This window comes from Lagopus muta, chromosome 1, assembly GCF_023343835.1.
Source record: "Lagopus muta isolate bLagMut1 chromosome 1, bLagMut1 primary, whole genome shotgun sequence".
NCBI lineage: Eukaryota > Metazoa > Chordata > Aves > Galliformes > Phasianidae > Lagopus > Lagopus muta.
The window spans coordinates 84,414,393-84,436,381 of NC_064433.1; the positions used below are offsets into that span (position 1 = coordinate 84,414,393).

General features: G+C 40.3%; 1 protein-coding gene across 1 annotated transcript in view; it reads left to right on the forward strand.

Annotated features, from left to right (window-relative positions):
• DCBLD2 (discoidin, CUB and LCCL domain containing 2) overlaps positions 1-18,875 on the forward strand; it is a 42,577-nt gene extending 23,702 nt beyond the window's left edge. Inside the window, exons 6-15 of the mRNA XM_048944494.1 lie at positions 2,648-2,781; positions 4,103-4,143; positions 6,482-6,697; positions 7,853-7,977; positions 10,780-10,927; positions 11,177-11,350; positions 12,273-12,366; positions 12,730-12,779; positions 14,345-14,482; positions 15,575-18,875. Coding sequence (XP_048800451.1) covers positions 2,648-2,781; positions 4,103-4,143; positions 6,482-6,697; positions 7,853-7,977; positions 10,780-10,927; positions 11,177-11,350; positions 12,273-12,366; positions 12,730-12,779; positions 14,345-14,482; positions 15,575-16,017 — 1,563 coding nt within the window. The 3' untranslated portion in view covers positions 16,018-18,875. The remainder of the gene's footprint in view (positions 1-2,647; positions 2,782-4,102; positions 4,144-6,481; positions 6,698-7,852; positions 7,978-10,779; positions 10,928-11,176; positions 11,351-12,272; positions 12,367-12,729; positions 12,780-14,344; positions 14,483-15,574) is intronic.
• Positions 18,876-21,989: the final 3,114 nt, after the last annotated feature.

The window sequence follows — 21,989 nt, forward strand, 5'->3', positions numbered from 1 at the left end:
CCACCAGGGGGATTAAGCATTAGAACAGGTCACCCAAAGAAGCTGAGGATGCCCCATCATTAGAAGTGTTCAAAGCGAGGCTAGACGGGCATTTGGGCAACTTTATAAGATGTCTCCTCTGCTGACAGCAGAGTTGGACTAGGTGGTCCTTCCAACCCACACCATTCAATGAATCCATGTTGCCATCTCCAAGATGTGATGCAGTGTACCAGAGACTTGCAAGGCCTTCTGAGAAAAAAATGTATCAACCAAAATACTCTGATACTTCCTGCTTTGTTTCTGTTGGCTTTTTCAAGTTGTGAATTTCAGCTTTGTAGAGAGAACCAAAGTTTTTTTTTGTTGGTTTTTTTTTTTTATGAAGTCATCTTGCTTTTGGTACTATGATATTTTAAACAGACTTTCAATGATTTACACTGTTTACACTGGACAGCTATGAAAACAGTTACAAAACAGTTTATACTGTAGCGTTAATAGTTCTATTAACTGGAAATTGAAATGTAATAATGTAGTTTACTTGGAATGTTACAAAAGAATGTACACTGGTCTTTAATATTTAATATAAACCTAAAATGTGCCGCTCTGTCATTTACTTTTTTCAAATACCTGTAAATCCTAGGCTACCTGCTTAAATAACTATTCATATGTTTAAAAAACAAAGTCACCACAGTGTAGCTGTTAAGTGTTATGTTCTGCAGTGAGTCCTTGCTAAATAGCTGCAGGATAATTTTTATGCCTATTTATAAGAAGGAGTTTATTCTCTGTATCTCATATTTGCAGCATCTGTAGGAGCCTTGCTTGTTGGAGTTGTTTCTTTTGGCCAAAATCAGGAAAAAATTTTCTATGGAGGAAAAAGAAAACTTCAGCAAATAAATCCCCTGTGACTCTCTTTTTGTATGACTTAATGGCCTGTATAAAGGGCAGAGAGTTTCCCAGAAGTCAAATTGGATGGAAAGCAATCAGATTGTAAAACACGTAAGACAAAGTTGCAGGTAGACATTTTGCTTGCATCCCTTCCTAAAGATCTTAGCTGTGTACTGCTTTAAAGAGTACCCTAAATCTTGGTTCTTTTGTGTAATCCCTTGGAGGACTCATTGCTGACATCTTCTGGTGAGTGGGGAGGAGACAGTTTAGTTTACAGAATCCCCATACTTCTACTTGCAAGAGAAGATAAGAGGGAGTGGGAAACTGGGTGTTTAAGCCAGTCATGTTTACATTTATCTAGAAGCTTTTGAGGGTATTTGTGGGGTAAGGAATCAGAATCTTTGCAGGAAGGTTTTGTGCCAGTGAGCTTGAGATATAAGGGCTTTTTGACCTGTAGCATAATGCAGTTATTTCTCTAGTGGCCATAGTGGAGAATGTTGTTCTGTTTTTAAAATAAGAAGAAAAATTATCCATGAAGTTTGGGACAGAGAGGCTGGAGAGCAACCCTGATGATGGGGATCTTGGGGGTTCTGGCTGACAGCATGTGGTCCAGCAGTGTGCCCTGGCAGCCCAAAGGGCCAACTGTATCCTGGGGTGCACCAGGCCCAGCGCTGCCACCAGCAGCGTGAGGAGGGCTTGTCCTGCTCCGCTCTGTGCTGTGCAGCCTCAGCTCCTGCACTGGGTGCAGCTGTGGCTGCCACAGAATGGGAAGGATGTAAAGATATTAGAGCGTGTCCAAAGGTGTGCTGCAAAGACAAGGAAGGGTGGTTAGGAGGGCAAGGTGTGTGAAGGGCTGGACTGAGGTCCTGTGGTGCGTTCAGCCTCAGCAGAGGAGCTGAGGGGAGGCCTCATGGCAGCTGCAGCTCCTCACAGGGAGAGGAGGGGCAGCTCTGAGCTCCGCTCTCTGGTGAGGGTCAAGGTGGGGGTTGGGGAAAGGTTCTTCACCAGAGGGCAGTGGGACCCTGGAACAGGCTGCCCCGGGGCGGTGGGCACTGCCCCTGGCTGTCAGAGTTCAAGGGACATTTGGACACCGCTTTCAGACATAGGGTTTGGATTTTGGATGGTGCTGTGCGTAGCCAGCAGTTGGACTTGCTGATCCTTGTGGTTCCTTCCAACTCAGAATATACTGTGGTTCTGTGAAGTTTCCCTTTTTCTAGACAAGATCTGCTGATTTGTTTTAGGATAATTGTTGTGAGGCTTACTAGCACCCAGAGGAATGATTGGCAGGAAAATCCAACAACCAGCAGCATTGATTTGGAGAGCAGCTATTAAATAAAAATCCACAGTTGTTGTCTGTTGTTTATTGGCTTAGACAAAGCTGTGCTGCAATACCACACTGATAATAAAATGCTGAATGTGGTTTCTGGAATGTATATGGAGATGTATCTGGGTGAACCTTCAAAGATAGCTTGGTTCCCCTTGATATTCTAAAATTCAGGTTGGTCCCACATCCATCCCTGAATGAAAGCAAGGGGCTGCAGAGTGATGTGTGTCTCCGAAAGCTAAAATGTTTCAGGAGGCAGATGCCTGTGAATAGCTCTGTATAAACCTCTCAAAACAGAGATTAAGGATTTCTAAAAAACAGAGATAAAGCTAAGTAAGAAGTTTCTTAATGTAATGATAGCAACAAAGAACATGACTTGGCAATGCAGCATTTACAGTAAGTAGTGTAATATTTAATTTATTTACAGTGTGGCAGTAATGTTGTTTTTTTCTTCCCCATAAGTCGTCATCACTTTGCATGGCTGGTGTTCATGCAGGCGTCGTATCAAATACTCTGGGTGGCCAAATTAACGTTGTAATCAGCAAAGGCATTCCATACTATGAGGGCTCCCTGGCTAACAATGTCACCTCAAAAATGTAAGTGTACCTTTTACATCCTCCTTATGTTTAGCACCTTAAGTTTTGGTAGTGCCTCTTCCCAGGAGTAAATTCAGCAAGTGGAGCTGTCTGTGAAGTTCTCACAGTTCTGTGGTGTGATTGTTTTACCAGATTATTTTTTAACCTCTAAACCATAAAGATTAATTTTACCAACTCTAAAAGGAACTTTTGTCTTCCAAAATACACATCCTGACCATAAATTCCCAGTGATCTGTGCAAAAACAATAATTTGTGTAGTTTATTTTTTCTAATCACCAATTTAAGTCCTGTCATTTTCTTTCAGGTAAAAGAGGGGAAAATTGGTATCTGAGGCAAGCAATATTTTTCACATAAAACTTAAAATTTCACAAGCTAGTGTACAGTGTTCTGTTTTTATTTTTGGCTCTGTGTATGAACAGTGTGGGAGAGTATTTATCTGGGGGGTGGGGAATTGAAAGACAGGGAAACATTTGATTATTTTTTTTCCCCTCTCCAGAGCTGTCATTTTAATCCAGCCTGAACTTGAGGAATAATGTGTTTAGCAGAGTAAACCTGTCTCTTTTTTTTTTTTTTTTACAAAACTTTAGGGAAAAAAAGAAATATCCAGTAAATAATAACTGCTTTGTTTTGGTAATGCTGTCAATGTTTGAAACCTATAGACAAAGGTCACTTCCCTTGGTTGTCTTTGTGAAGTGAGGGCAACTACTGTTGTCCTGAGAGGCCAGAGGTTGGGTCAGGGAGCTCAGTCAGTGTGAGGAATGGCCCCCTGGTGTGTGTGGGCAGACTCACTCTGGGAAATGGTGAGATGAAACTTGAATAGTAAAGAACACAATCTTTGCAGTCTTGGTTGTTCTGGAAATATCAGTGTGTTGAAGATGGAGATTTTTGAGAGTTTGTATGCAGTGTTTTTGGAAATTCCAAAATGAATTCCACTTAATGATTGGCATTTCCATTGAAGCTGCATATGGAAATATATTATGCTGTAACTTGTCATTTTATCTCAGAAATCCCAAGAATTAAGTGATCAGAGGAGGCTGGTTCTTGTTACTATGATAAAGTTCATTCAAAAGGGAAGTATTTTAATGAAGCTCCTGCATCTTGCTGCGTAGATGGCTCTTTGAAAGCCTGTTACACCAGTAGAATCCTTGGGCAAGCTTTCAGGTGAAAAGAAGTTTATGCTACAACTTCATCATGAATTTTCTGTATTCAGGAACATGTACATAGATTTTAGAGGCAAGCAGTCAGATGAGAAAAATAAATGGAAGGCAGTTTGTGTCAGTTTTCCTCAGTAGCACAAACCCCATCTTTTTGTTCTCTGCAGGGGACCGTTATCTACAAGTCTCTTCACCTTTAAGACTAGTGGTAAGCACTGTCAATTTTATTACATAATCCTTTCATATAAATTGCTCCTTTCATATCAATTCTTTCCAATGTATTTCTTAGTTTTTGTTCTGGTTAGTGTAATATTTTGACTGGCTTCCTCAGTAGTGCAGACTTTCTAAAACCTGCTTTCTCAGTCCCACAGGATGATTGTCCTGACAGTCTATACTTATCTATCTTTTAATATTTTCTCCTATTCAAAACCTTTCCTTAGTAAGCTCTGCTCATCTGCAAGAAGAGATTATTATTATTTTTTTTTCTCTGGTCTAATCTGCTTTAAAGTGACTTGACTCCCCCACCTTAAATGCACTGCTTAAAGCAGAGTTTGGCACTTGTGAGTTACTCTTTATTTATAACAACTGTGCACTACAGAGCTTTGTTCCATATTTAGTCCTTACAGCTTTCTTGTTGCCTCCTGAGAAACTTAGCATAAATTTCAAAATGATGACTGAGTTTTCTCCCTCACTTTTTAATTTTTTTTTCTTTCCCCTGATTTCTTGCAACTGAATGCTGTGTGATAAATTACTTTTCTCCTGAGCTCTAGAAAGGCATTTCTTGTGCTTTGCTCTGTGTGTGTGCTGTGTTCCACCTTGGCTGCCATTCATTTGTTCCTGTAAACATGTTCCGTGTTGATGATTGGTATAACAGATGTTGCCCCATTTTAAAGCTTATTGCTTCGTATGTTTTTACTTTCTGCCAATTGCCTCCTTTTCAAACAGAATAGCTGCAGTTTTCTAAATGGAAGTCACTTAATGTGCCATCTTTGAATGAGTGGTGGAAATACCATGAAGACAGTGGGCTTGTCTTAGTCTCTTAGCTGTTTTAGTAACAATACAAAGAGTGCAACAAAAGCACTGGGACCTTGTTTAATCAAGAAAAAAGAAGGGGAGTCGTGCATACGTTCCCAGAAGTAAACAAATGCTTTTCCTAATATATTAATAAAAGTGATCCAAATGGGGAGATAAATGCAGGAATCTGATGGGCACAAGTGTTTGAAGGTGGAAACTTATATAATGAAGCAAAGATTGGAAAATGTAATTCACAATCCAATGATCTCTCTCTTAGACCTTTAGAAAAGCTAGGAGAAGGAACGCCTGTCTACTGACCTTATGGTTGGAGGATATGAAACATAGTGATCAGGGGAGCATTTCTTGGTTTTTTTTTGGGACAAAATGCCACCTGGCTTTACCACACAGCAGGTTGTGCAGGTTAAGATCCTTTTTTGATTACTAATTTTTCAGCATGAGAAGTGCTGATCTGGACAAAAATGTGGAATTTTGGAGAAGCATTTAACAACTTATTGAACAAGCAAGAGATGTAGATTAAAATATATGTGTCTGAATGGGCTTGGAATTGGCTGAAGGAAAAAAGAGGGTTTTGTAGCGTGCTGTAAGGACAGTTATCTGATTATGGTAGTATTACCAGTGTGGTTTTGTCACAGTAGTTGATGTCATGACTTGGTACAAAATTGTGGTGTGTGTTAATACTAGAGATGTGGTCAGTGCAGAGGAAAATGGAACCATTGTACATGAAGACCTGGCTGCCTTGGTGATTCGAGTAACAGAAGCTAAGTGAAGAACCACAGAGCACATACAGTGTCAGTACACAGACTCCGCTGTATTTCTGCTTCACATTGACAGCTTCTTAGGTTGCAGTGACAGATGGAGGAAAAAATTCGAGTTTAAGTGCTCAAGTGATCTTGTGCTGCAGCAGGTGATGTACATCCAGCAGAGGCAACAAATGAGCCAATGGCTATCAGCCACAAAGATTTTTTTTTTTTAATATTATTTTTTTAAGCCATAAGAATGTAGGATGTAGGAAGGAACTTCTAGTAGGAGTGGTAACAAAACATACTGTTAACTTCAAGGATGTGTTTGAACTGAGGGGCAGGATTGTCGCGTTGCTTCCTACATTCTTTGGAGTTTTATTTGAATTAACGTTATGATACTGAGGTAGGTTTGAAAACCAAAAGTTAAATAGGCTCCAAAAGGAGTGAGTGGCCAAGTAATCTCTTTCCCATTACTGCACCAACCACAAGATAAACTCTTAAACCACGACAGTTCCCCCAGAGCTTCTCTAGTGCTCTGTGTGGAAGGTGATTGAGAGAATATCCACATTATTCTTGCACAAGTGCAAATCTTTCAATACTGAAGATGAGAAGTTTGGTTCCAGTGTGACTGGAAGCATGCAGAAAACATTGTGGGTTTTTTTTTAGTAGCATTGTTACGGAATAAATTTAGATGGCAGTGTAATATTTGCATGGCAAGTAAGATCACTGTGTGGCTTGGAATTCTAAGTCCTCACCTTTTCCTTTGCTCAGGTTGCTATGGGACGCTGGGAATGGAATCTGGGGTAATCTCTGATTCCCAGATTACGGCTTCATCTATTCTTGAGTGGCCTGACCAAACAGGACGAGTGAACACTTGGAAACCTGAAAATGCCAGACTGAAAAGGCATGGGCCTCCTTGGGCTGCTTTGGACAGTGATGAACGTCAGTGGCTGCAGATAGACTTGAATAAAGAAAAGAGAATTACAGGTAAGTTACATGGATTTGGCTTTTAAGCAGCCTTCAGAAAGTTTGGTCACTAAAGTTTTTCTTCCAGTGTTTAGTCTCAGGTAAAATCTGGATGTTATTGAATTACCATTACAACAAGTTTGTTTCTGTGTTCTAGCAAATGCACCAAAGAGCCTAAAGATGAACAGGTGGAGTTTCATGGTAGAAAAAACCTCCTTGATCGGAATTTGTTCAAGTGTTTCCTGTGTTTATATCGGATCCTTGATACTTGCCTGTTCCTGCTGTTTTATTGAGGGTCCAAGTCCATATCCAGGCAGCTCAGTCCTCTGGTACCTCCGATATGGGTGTATTAGGTTTCCAGGTTTCCCCTGCTGCCCTCTACAGCCATAGCAAATCCAGCAGCAGAGGTGGGAGTAATTGCCATGCTCTGCAGTAAGCAGCTGGCAGCCTCCCCTGCATGCAGTGGTGCTTGAACTGCAATTCAGGGTTGCATGTTCAGAGGTAATCCTTGTTGGAGAGCGTGTTTGCAGTTTGACTTAAGTCAAATAAAGTGCCTAATAGTAAAAATAAAGTGCCTTTTAGAATCCTGGGCTTTAAGATTTTCCCCAGATATCCCCTTTGATCAGTTTGGGTTTGTCTTGCTCTCAAGTGCCTGAGCTGGGCTCTGTGAATGCAGCTGCATGCCCTGCTATGTATCAGCACCTGGGTTTCCTGTCATTAAACATCTCAGATTTACCTGGGTCCTACCTCCCTGGAGACTATTTGGATTTTACATTGGTCCTCCCATTCTTGTGCTAATAACCTTCTGCAAAACAGCTTTTCTGGGGAGTCTCCCCACAGCACTGCAGTGACTGCTTTAGGAAGCTGCAGTTCTTTCAGTGGTGCTTTTAGCTTGGCAATACAAAAGCAAGGAAGAAAAATGATACCTGTGCACATGGATAGGCCATTTCTATCAAGAAATGAGGGAGAAATGTAGATTAAGACATAAAAAAGTAAGTAAAATGAGATTTAAGTCACTGTAGGAGTTTCAGACCCTGACACCTTGAATAAACTTTTTGTAAGTGTAACTGGAGCAGTGGAAATTCTAATTATGAAACTCTGGATTAAGAAGCTGATATATTTTGTTACAAATTGGTAGCAGTTTTTTTGTATAACTGGACACCTTCATTTTTACAGGTATTATAACTACTGGATCAACCTTAGCAGAGTACTACTATTATGTCTCATCCTACAGAATTTTATATAGTGATGATGCACAAAAGTGGACAGTATACAGAGAACCTGGCATTGATAAAGATAAGGTAAAAATACCATATACTTTCTGGGAATACTCTGTGGAGATTGTGCAATTGTAAGTAATAAGTATGACCAGCTTGACCAGTTGGTTTTGGTTGTTTTTTTCATTTAACTTTTCGGTGTGATATTGAATCATAAACAGTGTCTCTGCAGAAAGGAATCGGAAAAGGATAGAAGGCTGAAACGCAGAGATGATTTTAATGATGATTTGGAAGTGATAATATTCTGGACAAGAAACTTCTATTGCCAGCAATAAGCACTCGCTTCCGGCAGATGGCAGCATCTCCCAGTGACCTGGGCTGTTTTGAAGAGATTCCCAAATCGCTGCTTTCTCTGAGCTTCAGAATCTGGAGAACTGGAAAGGATTTCAAGTGCTAAACTGAATGATTCTATCTGTCTTATTTCCAGTCCTCCTGATGCTGAAGTGAAAGGTGGAAGTATCTTTTTTTGTTAAATTAAGAGGTTTCCAAACACTGAACACAATCATAGTGGGAAACTTTCTTGAACTGATGTGATTTTATTGTAGAGACTGGTCCACCTCCTTGAGCCTACACAACTATCAAATTTCTAGTAAGAAGGCCTCAATAAATAACTAAAATTTAAAAATCCAGCATCTTTTGCTGTATTTTGAGTGCCCTTCTCTGGCTGTAAAATACAATCTCAGCTAGCTGCATAGATGGAGGCTACATGTTTGGCTCTTGTTGACTGAGCTGCTTCCTTTCCTTGCAAGTTCTTGAAGCAAACAAAATGTGAAGCTTGAAGCTATAGGTTAACAGATCCTTTCTGCACTTTTTTATATCTTTAGGTACAATGTGCAAATGGTCAAACATACTCAAAGTGCCAGCTGTGAAAGAAAATACTTAGCACAAAAAAGGGACTGATATTGAGGCTTGAGAATATAACAGGTTTTCCCTTTGTCTGGCATAATCTCATTTGATACAGCTTTACTTCTGGTTGTATGTGCATGCAGTTTTCTCCCTCTGATTTTTACTTAGCTTAGGAGTTGCAGTTCCCTGTTTTGATTTTTTTTTTCAATGTCTGAAAATTCTGTTCAGGAGACCAGAAAGTTTTCCAAGACTCCAAGTCTTCTTGCGATCCTCTATGAAAAGAGCTTTTAGAGGTGCATTAGTGCTCAAGAAAAGTCCTTCTAGCATCGTTATATTAAAAAAATATATTAAAAAAAATGCTTGTGAGGGTGGTGAGACATTGGAACAAGTTGCCCAGAGAGACTGTGAATGTCCCAGTCCTTGGAAGCATTCAAGGTCAGGCTGGATGGGGCTCTGAGCAGCCTGCTCTAGAGGGAGGTGTCCCTGCCTATAGCAGGGAGTTGGAACTACATGATCTTAAAGGTCCCTTCCAATCCATTCTATGATTATAGCTGACACTAAGGATTCTTGTTGCCTTCATTCTTACATGCTCAACCTCTGAAACCAGAGTTGAAAACTGTCAGTGTTGAGAGAATCATAGACACAGAGGTGTTGATTTCTCTCATCTCCTGTGCCTTTGTTGCTGGGGTACCAAACTGAGCACAGGCCTTCCTTAGCAGGAGGAACTGGCACAACACCAGGCAAACCTTTTTCTGTTCTTAACTAAATTGACGTATTTGTTTGATCAGTTGGTGCTTTCAAACATGAAGACAGTCACTGACTAGGTAAGGACAAACCAAAACTGAACTTTAAGTAGCAATATTAATGGGGGTTGTGTGTCTCCTAAGAGCAGGGATAGGCATGTTATGGAGGTCAGGGAGCTAAGATGCTGCTTAAAGGCTGCTGCGAGATTTTCTTGGTTTTGGCTTTTGAAAGGCCAGTCTCCTGCACTGTCTTTTTGTATATGGTGTACAAAACACCAAAGCACCTTCCTGCTTCTGTACAATTTGGATTGTTTTTACCTAGTAGTGTGAGTGAGCAGAAAAATCCTACATCTCCATAGCGTTTATTTTTCAGGTTTGTGCCAGTAAGTGCCATGACTGACTTCTGAATTACATCCTGAAGCATCAGTATCAATGCTTTGAAAATAGACATTGCTCTGTTACAGTCCCCTCTTTTGTGATGTGTTGCAGATTTGATGAGCTCTTTGTGTGTGAGACCCAGCAGTGAAGGATCAGCTTTAGCTCATTCTTTAGGCAATTTCTGCTCGCTTCTATTATTGAGGAGTTTTTGACCCAGAGATTTCGAGTTGTTAATGTGTTTTGCTTTTTTTTGTTGTTGTTGTTGCAAGTCATTGTAGACAGCAACCACTAGAGGACAGTGTGATTACATTAGACTTTAATTCTTCCTAATAGATGCTATATCCATTCACAGGACAGACCATTCTTTAGCTATTATGCAGTGTGAAGACTCTGATAATACTTACTTTCACATTATCACAACTGCTTGCTGTATTTGAAGAGCAAGTGCAAAACACCAAGAAAGAACTGAGTTAAAATTATTTTTATTGCCATACAAACTCAGCATTTGTGTAGCAACAGGGGTTGCCTGGGTCACATCAGTACACTGTTTCTTCTCTGTTTACCTTCCTCCTCTGTTTGGAGGAAGGCAGAGGGTACCAAGCATCAGTCACACACTGCATGCAGAAACAAAGCCAGTATTCCCATTGGTCTGCACACACACCATTCATTTCTTCAGCAGGAGGCAGGGTGAGTGGGGATGGTCAGGCAGCAGCACTGTTCTGGGTATGAAATACTGTTAGCATTCCCTACGGATTATTTTTGCTGTGTGAAATATCAAAATTGGTTTTAATTACTCAGTTAGTATTATATTTGTGTAACATAGTATTTGTCTTTTTTCTTCTTCTTTTTTCTTTCCTAGGTATTTCAAGGGAACACTGAATTGTATCAGGAAGTTCGCAATAATTTTATCCCACCTATTATTGCACGATTTGTTAGGATTAACCCCTTAAAATGGCACCAGAAAATTGCAATGAAAGTAGAACTGCTAGGATGTCAGTTCAGTATAGGTAAGGCAACTGAAAACTTTCCCATTCTGTGTGTAAACAGAGCAATTGAAAAAGTGTTTCAAGAGACACTAGTCGCTTGCTCTCATGTTACTGATTCATAGCTTTTTTTGTTCATTATACAAAATGAACAGAAGTTTTATAACAAACTGTTCCAGCTCTTTTCTTGACAGGGAAACATGTAAAGCTAGCACTTCAACAAACAAACAAACAAAAAAAACAACCTCATTTCTAAATACTTTTCTCTTCAAGTCCGTGCTCCCAAAATCTCCATGCTGCCTCCCCCACCGCCTCAGGACAGCACCAACAAGGTTGATGACATCAGTGAGGACTTCATCCACTCGGTGAAGACTTCGTTGCAGACAGATAAAACGACTTTCACGCCTGAAATAAAAAACACCACAGTGACTCCAAGCGTAACCAAAGGTATCCATGCTTGAGCAGTAGAAATTTGGGAACTGCTTACAGTACTTTGCAATATATTAAATGTGCTTTCTGAGTTTAATTTTGCTTGTCAGTTTTTATATACTGTAATAAAACATCAATCTTTTTAATACTTGCCAATGTATTAAAGATTAGATGCTAAAAATGCTCAGTTGCATACAGCATGTGGAAACAAAACTAGTATTCTAAGGGATGTAAATATTATGTTGAAAATGAGTTTAACTTTTAATTACTTAAAGAGCTTTTCTCAAAAGGAGAAGTTGTAACTTGGACTTCCCTTCAGAGTTAGAAGTAACTTTGTCATTTTAATCTGATAATTGCTTAGGACAAGACACTTAAATATAGATAGTTTTCTGTTAATCAGTCCCATTGGCATGAAATCTGAAATACACCCGGTGCCATCATGTTGTTTATTAAAGTTGTTAGAAAGAGAGCAAGAGCATGGCAAATGTAGGCATTGGTGAAGTGTCCTTTGGGAAGCAGTGGACAGAACATGCTCTCATGTCACACGTAAACCCAGATAGACAAGTAGTGATTGTTAGGATTTTGTGCTATTTACTTCTTGTAAGAGGTTCAGACTTCAGTGGTTGCATACCCCTGGGCTCTTGGTATTCCATGTTGATGATAAAATACCATTTTCCTGTGAGAACCATGTATTTGTAGTGAAACAAAGCTATTTATTCTGTTGGAAAAGCTTTCAGAAATGTTGCGTACATGTAAAAGAGAGAAGACAATAATTGCTGTTTAAACTGTGTGAGCATCCAGCAGGGTAGCTTAGCAGGGGGACCCAGTGTGATAGATGCTGTACCTGAAAACTACATGTTTTACCCAAGTAATTTTCAAAATAAGAACTGATTTATGAGAAGCACTTCTGTCTGACACCACTTAATTTAATGGCTTTCAGATGTGGCGTTGGCAGCAGTTCTGGTTCCAGTGCTGGTGATGGTCTTCACTACTCTGATTCTTATCTTAGTTTGTGCGTGGCATTGGAGAAACCGGTAAATGAATGGATTAATGAAAGTACTTGAGTAGAATGTTGGTCTGGTGTGTGGGAATGAAGCACTCTGCATGTGTTGCTATGGGAACTACACGATCCGCACTTCTGGAAGGGCTTTTTTTCACTCTTTATGAGAAAATGTTCATTTGGAGAGCAAGCACAACGGAAGTGCTTTTTGTAAATAGTTTCCTTTCAAGTGCTTTTTCCGAAAACTGATTTCTCCAGTAGCAGCAGACTGGTAGCAGCAGGCCGGGTTGCTGGGGCTTGGGCTGTGAGCTTGAGAAGCAGTTACAGCCGAGGTTGCTGAGCACGGATGCGCTTCTGGTAGGAAGACTGGCTAAAATACTCTGTCCTTTTCTCACAGCAAGAAAAAAACTGAGGGCACCTATGATCTACCTTACTGGGATCGTGCAGGTAACAACATGATCTTATGAAGTCCTTTACTTGGTGTTCTCAGTGTAATGTTTTCAAACTGTAGTGATGTTTTCCACCAGCAGAAGCTTCTGCAGTGCTGACTGGTGGAGATGGAGGGACAGAGAGCACAGAACTTGCTTGCTGATGAGACTTGGCTTTTTTGTTTTCTGCATTTTTATAAGACATGGAAAATATCTCCAGTTCCAGCTTACAGTGTCAGTCTTCTTTTTTAAGTAAAACAAGTTTAGAGCCTCTTAATTGCATGAAGAGGGGAAAAATCATTCATGAGGAAACTTGGTAAATGTAATAGTCTTTTATTTCTGGTACTTCTTTTGTGCTGGAAAAAAAACATTTCATCTTGGTATATGGAGCTTGTCAAGTTTCTTCTTCTCCATTGTCCTTGTAACAATGTGGGATTACTCGTATCCCAAGAATCCCCTTGTATTCCCTGGTATGTTTTCTGCCTTCCCATTCTTGTGCCTCATTAACTTCAGGTCAGACAATTCCACAGAGCAGCTCTTTGAAGGAGTCACACAAACTCTGGTGCTGCAGCTTAAAGAGCTGGCTTAGCTTTCACTGTCTGCATGACTAACTATGCTTCATTTTTCTGACTTTACACTACAGAATAGCCACATCCCTGTCTTTGTTCTCTGGCAGTCTCATGTATGGCCTTGTTCATTAGAAAAGAAACCTGTTAATGAATTTATTTTTCTTTATTATGTGTCTGTTTTCTGACAGGTCACAGCATAGTTGCTTTAGAATGTTAAGTGTCAAAGTCTCCTGTATTCAAATGCTTATGGTGAATACACTATATGTATTTTTTGTTCATGCTGGTTTAAGTTTAAATGTTCAGTGCATGAGTCTGTTTTAAAAGGAATACTGAAATTGGGCAGAATGCAATATTACAAAACTGTTGCTGCAGTTTTCTGTGGGACCTCTGTTTGTGCTCTCCCCACAGGCTTCCTCATACTTTTAACACTGTTCTGTGGTTTTAAGTCTGCTCGTTCTTGGACTTCTTTGCCTACAAGATGGTTTCTTACATCTAAAATAAAATGCATTCGTGGACAGCGTAACCAGGATGGCTTTGGTTACTCAGTGAGAGGGATGGAATGACTGCAGCAAAGGCAGCCTTCTCTCCCGAGAGCTTTCATGACCACAGTCACTCCTTATCAGCCTTTCTGAAGTTAAAAAATACTGAGTTTTTGCAGATATTCACCGATTAGCTTCTTTTAAACAAAATGAGTGAGAAACATTAACAGCCCATTAATTCACATACTCCTGGGTTACAATGTTGTGTAAATACTTGATTTATAAATCGGCCTCGTTACAAAGTAAGACTCTGTAGCATTTTCTGTGTTGCATTCTGCAAGCTTACACCTGTGCTGGGTAGGAGCAGCACTGTGATTAAGGGGCACAAGGGGGGAAGTCATTGCTCTGCCCCAGCAGCAGAACCTAATGACTGCAGTGGGGGCAGGCAGTTAACTCATGGCATATGACATTTTAATAGCTTAACAATTAATTAGTATCTATGCTAATCATTTTTTTTTTTTTTTAACTGTGTGAAGGGTGGTGGAAAGGAATGAAGCAGTTTCTCCCTACCAAATCAGCAGAACATGAAGAAACTCCTGTACGCTACAGCAGCAGTGAAATTGGCCGCCTCAGACCAAGAGAAGTTCCAACAGTGCTGCAGACAGAATCTGCAGGTACTCTTTTGTTGTTTTTGCAGGCTATGTGATAAATACACAAAATGCCAAAAAATGGCAGAAATGTGACTGCATTTAATTATTTCGTGTTTACTTGGGGGAGGTGAAGGGATATGAATAGAAATGAATGTGCTGATAAACACATATTAAAACGCAGACTTTTTCAGATCTGTTCTCTGAATGAATCCCATGGAAGTCTGCATTAATTGACTGGTGATGTGCTGGGGGTAGACACTTCCCCAGGTTACAGCAGTAACTGAAAGCTGCTCGTTTTAATTGCCATAATGAGTGCGCTTTCTTTAGCTGTGTTTACAAGCATTGAAAATAATTTCTCACATTATGCATAAATCTGATATGTGGCATTTGGTTCCCTACACTGACAGTCTGATTAAGCCATATGCCATAAGCCATTAAGCCATATTGGTCTGGAAAATCAGTTACTGATAACAGCATGCGCCCTTTATGTTAAACTGGCCATTAGAGGAAGATGGCTGACTACCTTTGATTCTGTGCTGACGGTGCTGATGGCAGAAGTTTGCAGATGTACAGGAATTACAGCTTTACAGCATGCAGAAGTAACGATGTTCTCTTTTTGGGTGGTGGGCTGATTTTGGGTGAGCTTTTGTTTCTCAGATTATCTGTCAAACTGCAGTATCTCAGCTGCAGCTGGCTGTGTGCTGGCTCCCCTCTCAGAGGACAAACCCTCCATGCCAAAGACCACTTCTTATCCAGTACCAGACAGGATAATTCCACTCACTTTTAAGCTTTCAGGGAAGCACGTTTGAAAACACTTAGTTTAGAGCAGATATTCAACTTGAGCAATAGTAGCTCACAAGGGAAGAATGATAAACCTGAGCTATCAGGTGCTGTCACATAGACACATAGAGCTTATGCTCTATCTGTTAGGCGAAGATTACTTCTTTTTTTCCCCACAAAGCACCTCGATACAACAGACAAAAACCAACCAGTACTTTGATCCAGGATAATACTCCTTGGGGTGTTGCTGACAGGATGTGTTGAATGTGTTGCTGCTGTAAGGAAAATATCCAGTAAGTGCATTTTTACTTTGTTTTGTTGGGGTTTGTAATACAGAGTATGCTCAGCCTTTGGTCGGTGGCATCGTCGGCTCGCTTCATCAGAGATCAACCTTCAAACCAGAGGAAGGAAAAGAAGCAAGTTATGCTGATTTGGACCCTTACAATTCACCTATACAAGAAGTTTATCATGCCTATGCTGAACCACTGCCTATAACTGGACCAGAATACGCAACTCCAATAGTCATGGACATGTCCAGTCATCCCAGCACACCTCTTGGCGTTCCTTCTATTTCCACCTTCAAAGCAGCAGGGAATCAAGCTCCTTCACTGGTGGGAACTTACAATAAGCTCTTGTCCAGGACAGACAGCGTGTCCTCAGCACAGGCACTGTATGACACACCAAAGGGACAGCTGGGGCCAGGCACTGCTGACGAGTTGGTGTACCAGGTACCGCAGAGCACGGCCCATTCCATCAGCAGTAAAGATGAACCAAGTTAGCTCATGTATAAGGTACATAAGGTAGGATGATGGCAAACACGGCTTGTTTTTAAAAGCCGGTTTCGTAAAGCTGACGGATTCATTTTTTAATCACGCTGTTTTGATAACTGTTAATCTTAAGTAATACAGTGTTGAGCCAAAAGATGTATTATTGGAAATCTGGGAAACCAGTCATTCTGCCTTTTCTTAAGCTGCATTTATAATTGGGAGCTCTGTTGTTGTTGTTTTTTCACTACTGTACAGTTATCTGTCAGGCATGACAGAAGGTCGCTTCAAGATTAGCTTCAGAAAGTCATAGATGTGAATGAAATTTGGAGAAACAACTGTTGAAAGTATGAAAGACGGTAATTTTTTTGCTAATGGTACTATTTCTGGGGAAAAATAATAATCCACAATCTAAACTTCAGACTTTCAAAAAGCTGTAGGCGCTGGCATGAGTTGCCCAGAGAGTGGATGGTGGATGCCCCATCTCTGGTGACATTTAAGGTCAGGTTAGAGGGGTTCTGAGCAACCTGATCGAGCTGTAGGTTCTCCTGTTCACTGCAGGGAGATGGACCAGATGAGTGATGAGGGTCCCTTCCACTGAAACAATTCTACTGTTCTACGATACATAGGTACTACAGTGTCTAAAATTCATTTTACCCTATAAAACGTGTGTACAGCCTTGAACTTCCATTAACTTCATGACATAAAAATAGTCATGATTGTAAATTATGTTAATTTTGGCTTTTGTTCACAGGACTGGGAATCATGAGCTGTGTGTTCCTTAGAAGTTTCCTATCATTTCTGTTAGCCTTCTGAAATTAGAATTTGCTGTCTGTACAACCCATTTTCTTTTCTGCCTCATGTCTTAAGCCACTCAGCCTTTGTGTCCTGGTAGGGATACAGCAGGTACAGTCTGAAGTCTTACAAGCAAATTACTTTGCAACTGCTTTCATTTATTCCCTGCTGAGTAAAGGCTGCTCTGACTGGTGCCTGCCTTCAGTTAAACTTCTGCAAGAAGCATGCAGGCATTCAAAGTGACTGAGATGTTCCCTCTCCCACAGCAGTATCTAGTGTTGTAGATTACGAGGTGAGCATATTCAAAGAAAGATATGTACATACTTTTGCGAGTGCTTGAAGAAGCACACAAATATTCTAAGGGTGCATAGTTTGTGTAAATACATGCATTTAGCACGTATGGTACTTTTAGCACAATTGGAAATCTTTGGTCCTAGAGCTTTTCTTATGATTGTTTTTATTAAAGATCTTGGACTCTTTAATGCTTTTTACTGAGAACAATTGCTGTCCCAAAGAGTGTCATTTTAGAAGCATTTAATTGCATTTATATCTTTTGAATGTTCCAGTTTTCTCTGCAATGAAACATGGCAGTCAGTCTTCTACTGAAGATTGGGTAGACTAGTTTTATCTCAGTAATCACAAAACAAGAACCATTTGGATGTTGTATTTGCCACTTTTTTTTTCTTTAACCTTGTTAGAAACAAAGCACAGCTTTTTTATCTTAAGTAGTAGAAAAGAATTCTTAAATAGCTTTATTTTTATTGTAACAGCACTGGTGGGAGGATGCTGAATTAATTTATAAATGTGAAAATCCCTAGCTACACATTAGCCCAGTTTTATGGACTGTAATGGTTACTGTTTGCTTCTGTAACATAATTTGTCAGCTTTGGTGTTGCCCGTGGGCCTGACACGAGGTGGCTCCCATCCCCATCGAAGCCAAAGTCATGTACAAGAGAACAGCTACTGCACGCTTGTACAGAGCAGTGCCCTGACTGAGCACGTGAGTCTTTTTGCAGAGAGGCTTTATATAACTCTGTGAACCAGCACTTCTCGTGGTCTATCCACTGCCTAGAACATTGTCACCTACACTCTGCTGCCTTAAAACTCAATTCTGTATTATTCTGATTGTGAGAATGGGAATGCTTTTGAGAATTGGTAGCCTAAGCTTAAATCTGAGTAGGCAACGAAGGGCAGTATACAAGGCCTAGTTGTGGAAATAGATGCATTTCCTGCATATAAGTTGTATTTTTGATGTAACTGCAACTTCATCTGTTTGATAAAGCTAAGTCACAGCCATCTGTGCTCTCCTTAAATAGGCTCTTGCTCTCAAGTGCTCTTGCCTCACAGCAGTTATAACTTTGACATTATGGCATTTTATTTGAAAGGGCTGAAAGGTTGGTTGGTTGCACGGAGCTGTGACATACATATTCCAATTCACTTGAAGAAGCTTTTGAACGTTTAGTCTTTGAAACAAAAATATCTGCGTGGATCACACCAATTTAAGTAATCTGGTAAAATTAATAAACAGTGTTGGAAATCTGCATTTTATTTTTATTGTAGGCCAGGTACAGTGTAACAATGGGTGCAACTTTAGGCTAAGGCAGTGTAGAGAGTGGGTTTTGTTCAAGCAGCCATGATGCAGTTTCATTATCTGAGCAGCATGAGTTAAGAATGGAGTTAGATCCTCTTTATGAAAGAAAACGGCCTCATGCTTTGCTCACCGCTTTCAACATTTACATTGTAAGTTGGAATTTCTCATAGTTGGGTTTAAAGTGTATGCTGCAAACTGTTAAACATCAACTCCCAAATGTAAACTGTGTGACAGACCTAAGAGTGATGTTCTCCCATGTACAATGCAAGCAGAGGTACAATTAATGGGTCTCATTTTTACATGTGAAGCTCTATGGATATAAAATGTATTTCAGCCTTCTTTGGCTTGATTATGTTCTTACCTCAGCATGTAGCGTAGTTGCTCAGTATCTGTATATGTTGCTAGAAATTAGACTGTATAAATAGTGAGGTTTTTTAATGTATGTTAAAAAGTATTTTAAATAAATTGTACATACCTATTATGCTCAGTTTGTGTTTAACAACCTTTACTTTCATCTCTGTATCACTGCTAGTTTGTAGTCCCTCTGGGGCTGTGCCCTGCCCCCACAGCAACATGGCACTGGCACCACAACAGTGCTCAGAGGAAAACTCCCCACCACATCACCGCCCATAGCAGCCAGCTCTGGCACTTACCTGAGCTCTTGTTGGGGCCCGAGGTTGCTGCTGATCTGAAAACCTCAAAACTGGTGTCAGTTTTCTGCATGTGAAAGGGAAAGAAGCACTGTTTGGCCCCACATGCAAGGACAGCACTGCATGTGAAAGTGGGAGAGGGAGTCCAGCCTCCATTCACATTTAACTGGCAGAAGCCTGGAACAGCTTTCAGCCATACAGCTGTCTGTGTGCTGAACGTACCTGGAATAACCGTGCAAACAACTCTATGGCCAAAGAACTGGAATCGCAATCTACCTAAATACAAACTCAACACAAAATAAATTATGTGAATTCTAAGCTTTTTTTTTTTTTTTTTTTTTAAATCTTTTCTTGGTTAAAGTCACAGAGTCCAACACAGTCATTCTGCAATTGAAGAAGAAAGTGGAAATCTGCAGTCACGTTCCAGTCTAACACAATGTCTTTCTCTAGTCACAGTAACCATAGAAAAAAGAGTAAACATAAAAAAGAAGTAAGAGTACAGGTCTATTGTCATGGTGCTGTAAGATGCCATAGGGAACAGTTGGTACCTGTGATGGCTGCAATGGTTACTGTGTAAAGGCAGGCTTTTCTTAGAAGAAATCAGGCTGCTACACAAAGACACCAAAACAGCAAATGCCAACTCTGTTCCACTCCCTTACCTTGATTAAGAGAGCTGGAAAGTGCTAAGCCCATGCAGCACTGAAACCATGCCTGAATCCAGACTGAAGCCTGAACCAAAAGGAAACCTACAAGGACACATGGGATTTATGGGGTCTTTGTTTGGTCTTACTCAGTCACTTTAAAATTGTTCCAAGTTTTTGAACTGAAAACACTTCTGCTCTTTTAAAGGGTTCATCCTAATTAGAGGTGTGGGGAAATCCAACACAAAGCCCTACCCTAGTGCAAAGCTTCTCCAGAATTTGCTGTAGTGTTCTCTTTCAGATATAAGAGCATATAACACACACAAAAATGCAAACTCGTTTGTATACATGGCACAGGTATAATAGAATATATTTGGAACTCAGTTGGGGTTGCAATTGCAGAATTAAAAAGAAGGTTGTTCAGACACAGAAGATCCTTCAAACAAACATCTGCTTTTCTCTTCAGATTTTAGGAGGATGATTTTAGAACAAAACTCATAACAGGAAAAAGAAAAAGAAAAAAAAAAGAAATCCCAGAGAAAACCCCTCAGCTGTGCCATATGACAAGGTAGCTTATCTCAGCATCTCCTGCCCAACAACTCAGAGCAACTGGAAGGAAAAACTTGTATTTTTCAGTAATGCCCAATCATCTCTCCACTATAAGAGGTATTCCAGTCTCAGTTTATGCCATAATCCAAACACTAGTTAATGTAGAAAGGTACCCAGAATACAATGGAGTTTGAAGCTCTCAGCCCACGGAACAGCATTTCAGCTACCATCCTTGCAAGTCATCTTACTTCAGAAAGCGGACCTCACGTTACGGCTCTCACATCATTATGCAGCATCCTGTTTGGAGTCATAACTGGCACAATGAACACCATATAAATAAGCACGTACCATATCTCATACACAGTGTTCCATTCTGGCAGGTAAATTATAGGACAGAAGTATTTCAGAGATTCTTCCTCTGAGGCAATGGCCTTCCAAATACTGACAAATCCTACAGGAATTCTTTCTCTCTTTCACTCTTTCTCCTTTTAAGCCTAAAAATCAATCCATTACACACCTAGGCAGCCAGCAGCCTACCTTATTACCTTACATTCCAGGAAGTATTTACAAGCATGAGACGATCCACAGGAGAATCATCCACATGAGAGACACTTGGTTCATGCCAAATGCTTGAGATCTTCATCAACATTGAGAATTTTCATTTCTGTTCCAACCCAACACCCCCCCTTTAGTAATCAGAGCAAACCACAACACGGTGTTACTTTGACAGCAGGAAACAAAATTAAATGGGACCAAAATCCAACACTTGAATGTAAAGGGGAAACAAAATAACATCTAAACAAAATTTCAGTTCTAATAGCAGATTGTAACCAGCAACGTTTCAATAACATTTTCATGGGGAAAAAAAAACCCAACAAAACAACTTACGCTTTTATGCATTTTTTATAGTATTTTCTTCAACCCAGTAGAGGAAGATGAGAACACCTACACAAAGAATTGCCTTACTGCATAAAATGAGGAAAATCATAGAATCATAGAATGGCTTGGGTTGAAAAGGACCACAGTTATCATCTGGTTTCAACCCCCCTGCTGTGTGCAGGAACACCAACCACCAGACCAGGCTGCCCAGAGCCACATCCAGCCTGGCCTCGAATCCTGCAGGGATAAAATTGCTGATGATCAAACCAAACTTCTTCCATAAAACTACACCTTCCCTGGCAGCGCTCCCACACAAAACAGTGGCAGATACTAAATTTGTCAGCATCGAGGGACTGAAACCATTATTCACTATTCCAAAGTTTTAATGACTTTTGCATCTGTATCAGATTTGAAACTCGCACCATATTGAAAGCAGCAGCCACGTGATACCCAGTATGACTAAAACTGCCTGCAAAAATCAGTTCCCACTGAGCCCACTTCAAAGACCACTCTGACTACAGCTATATTCATAATTTAAGCATTTACACTTATTTCCAAATTTGACTTTTTGTAAGGTATGTGTATGAGCGTGTGAGTTAGCATTAAATAGTCCCAAGAATATTCTCTGCGTAAGTCATGCCAACAGCCTTCCAATACCTATTTGTCTATTAACCATCGTTAATCTATGAACATGGGTTATATGACCCCACTGCCACTCAGTCACCAGTGCTGAAACATACTCCCACCACACCATCACTGTGCTCACATCCACTGTGTGGTCTCTAGAAGTGTTAAGCAAGCATCAATAAATGTCAATGGGTGCCATTTTTCTACATGAAGGAATTCAGTGACACAGCTTTGCTTCATCTGCACCCCCATGTC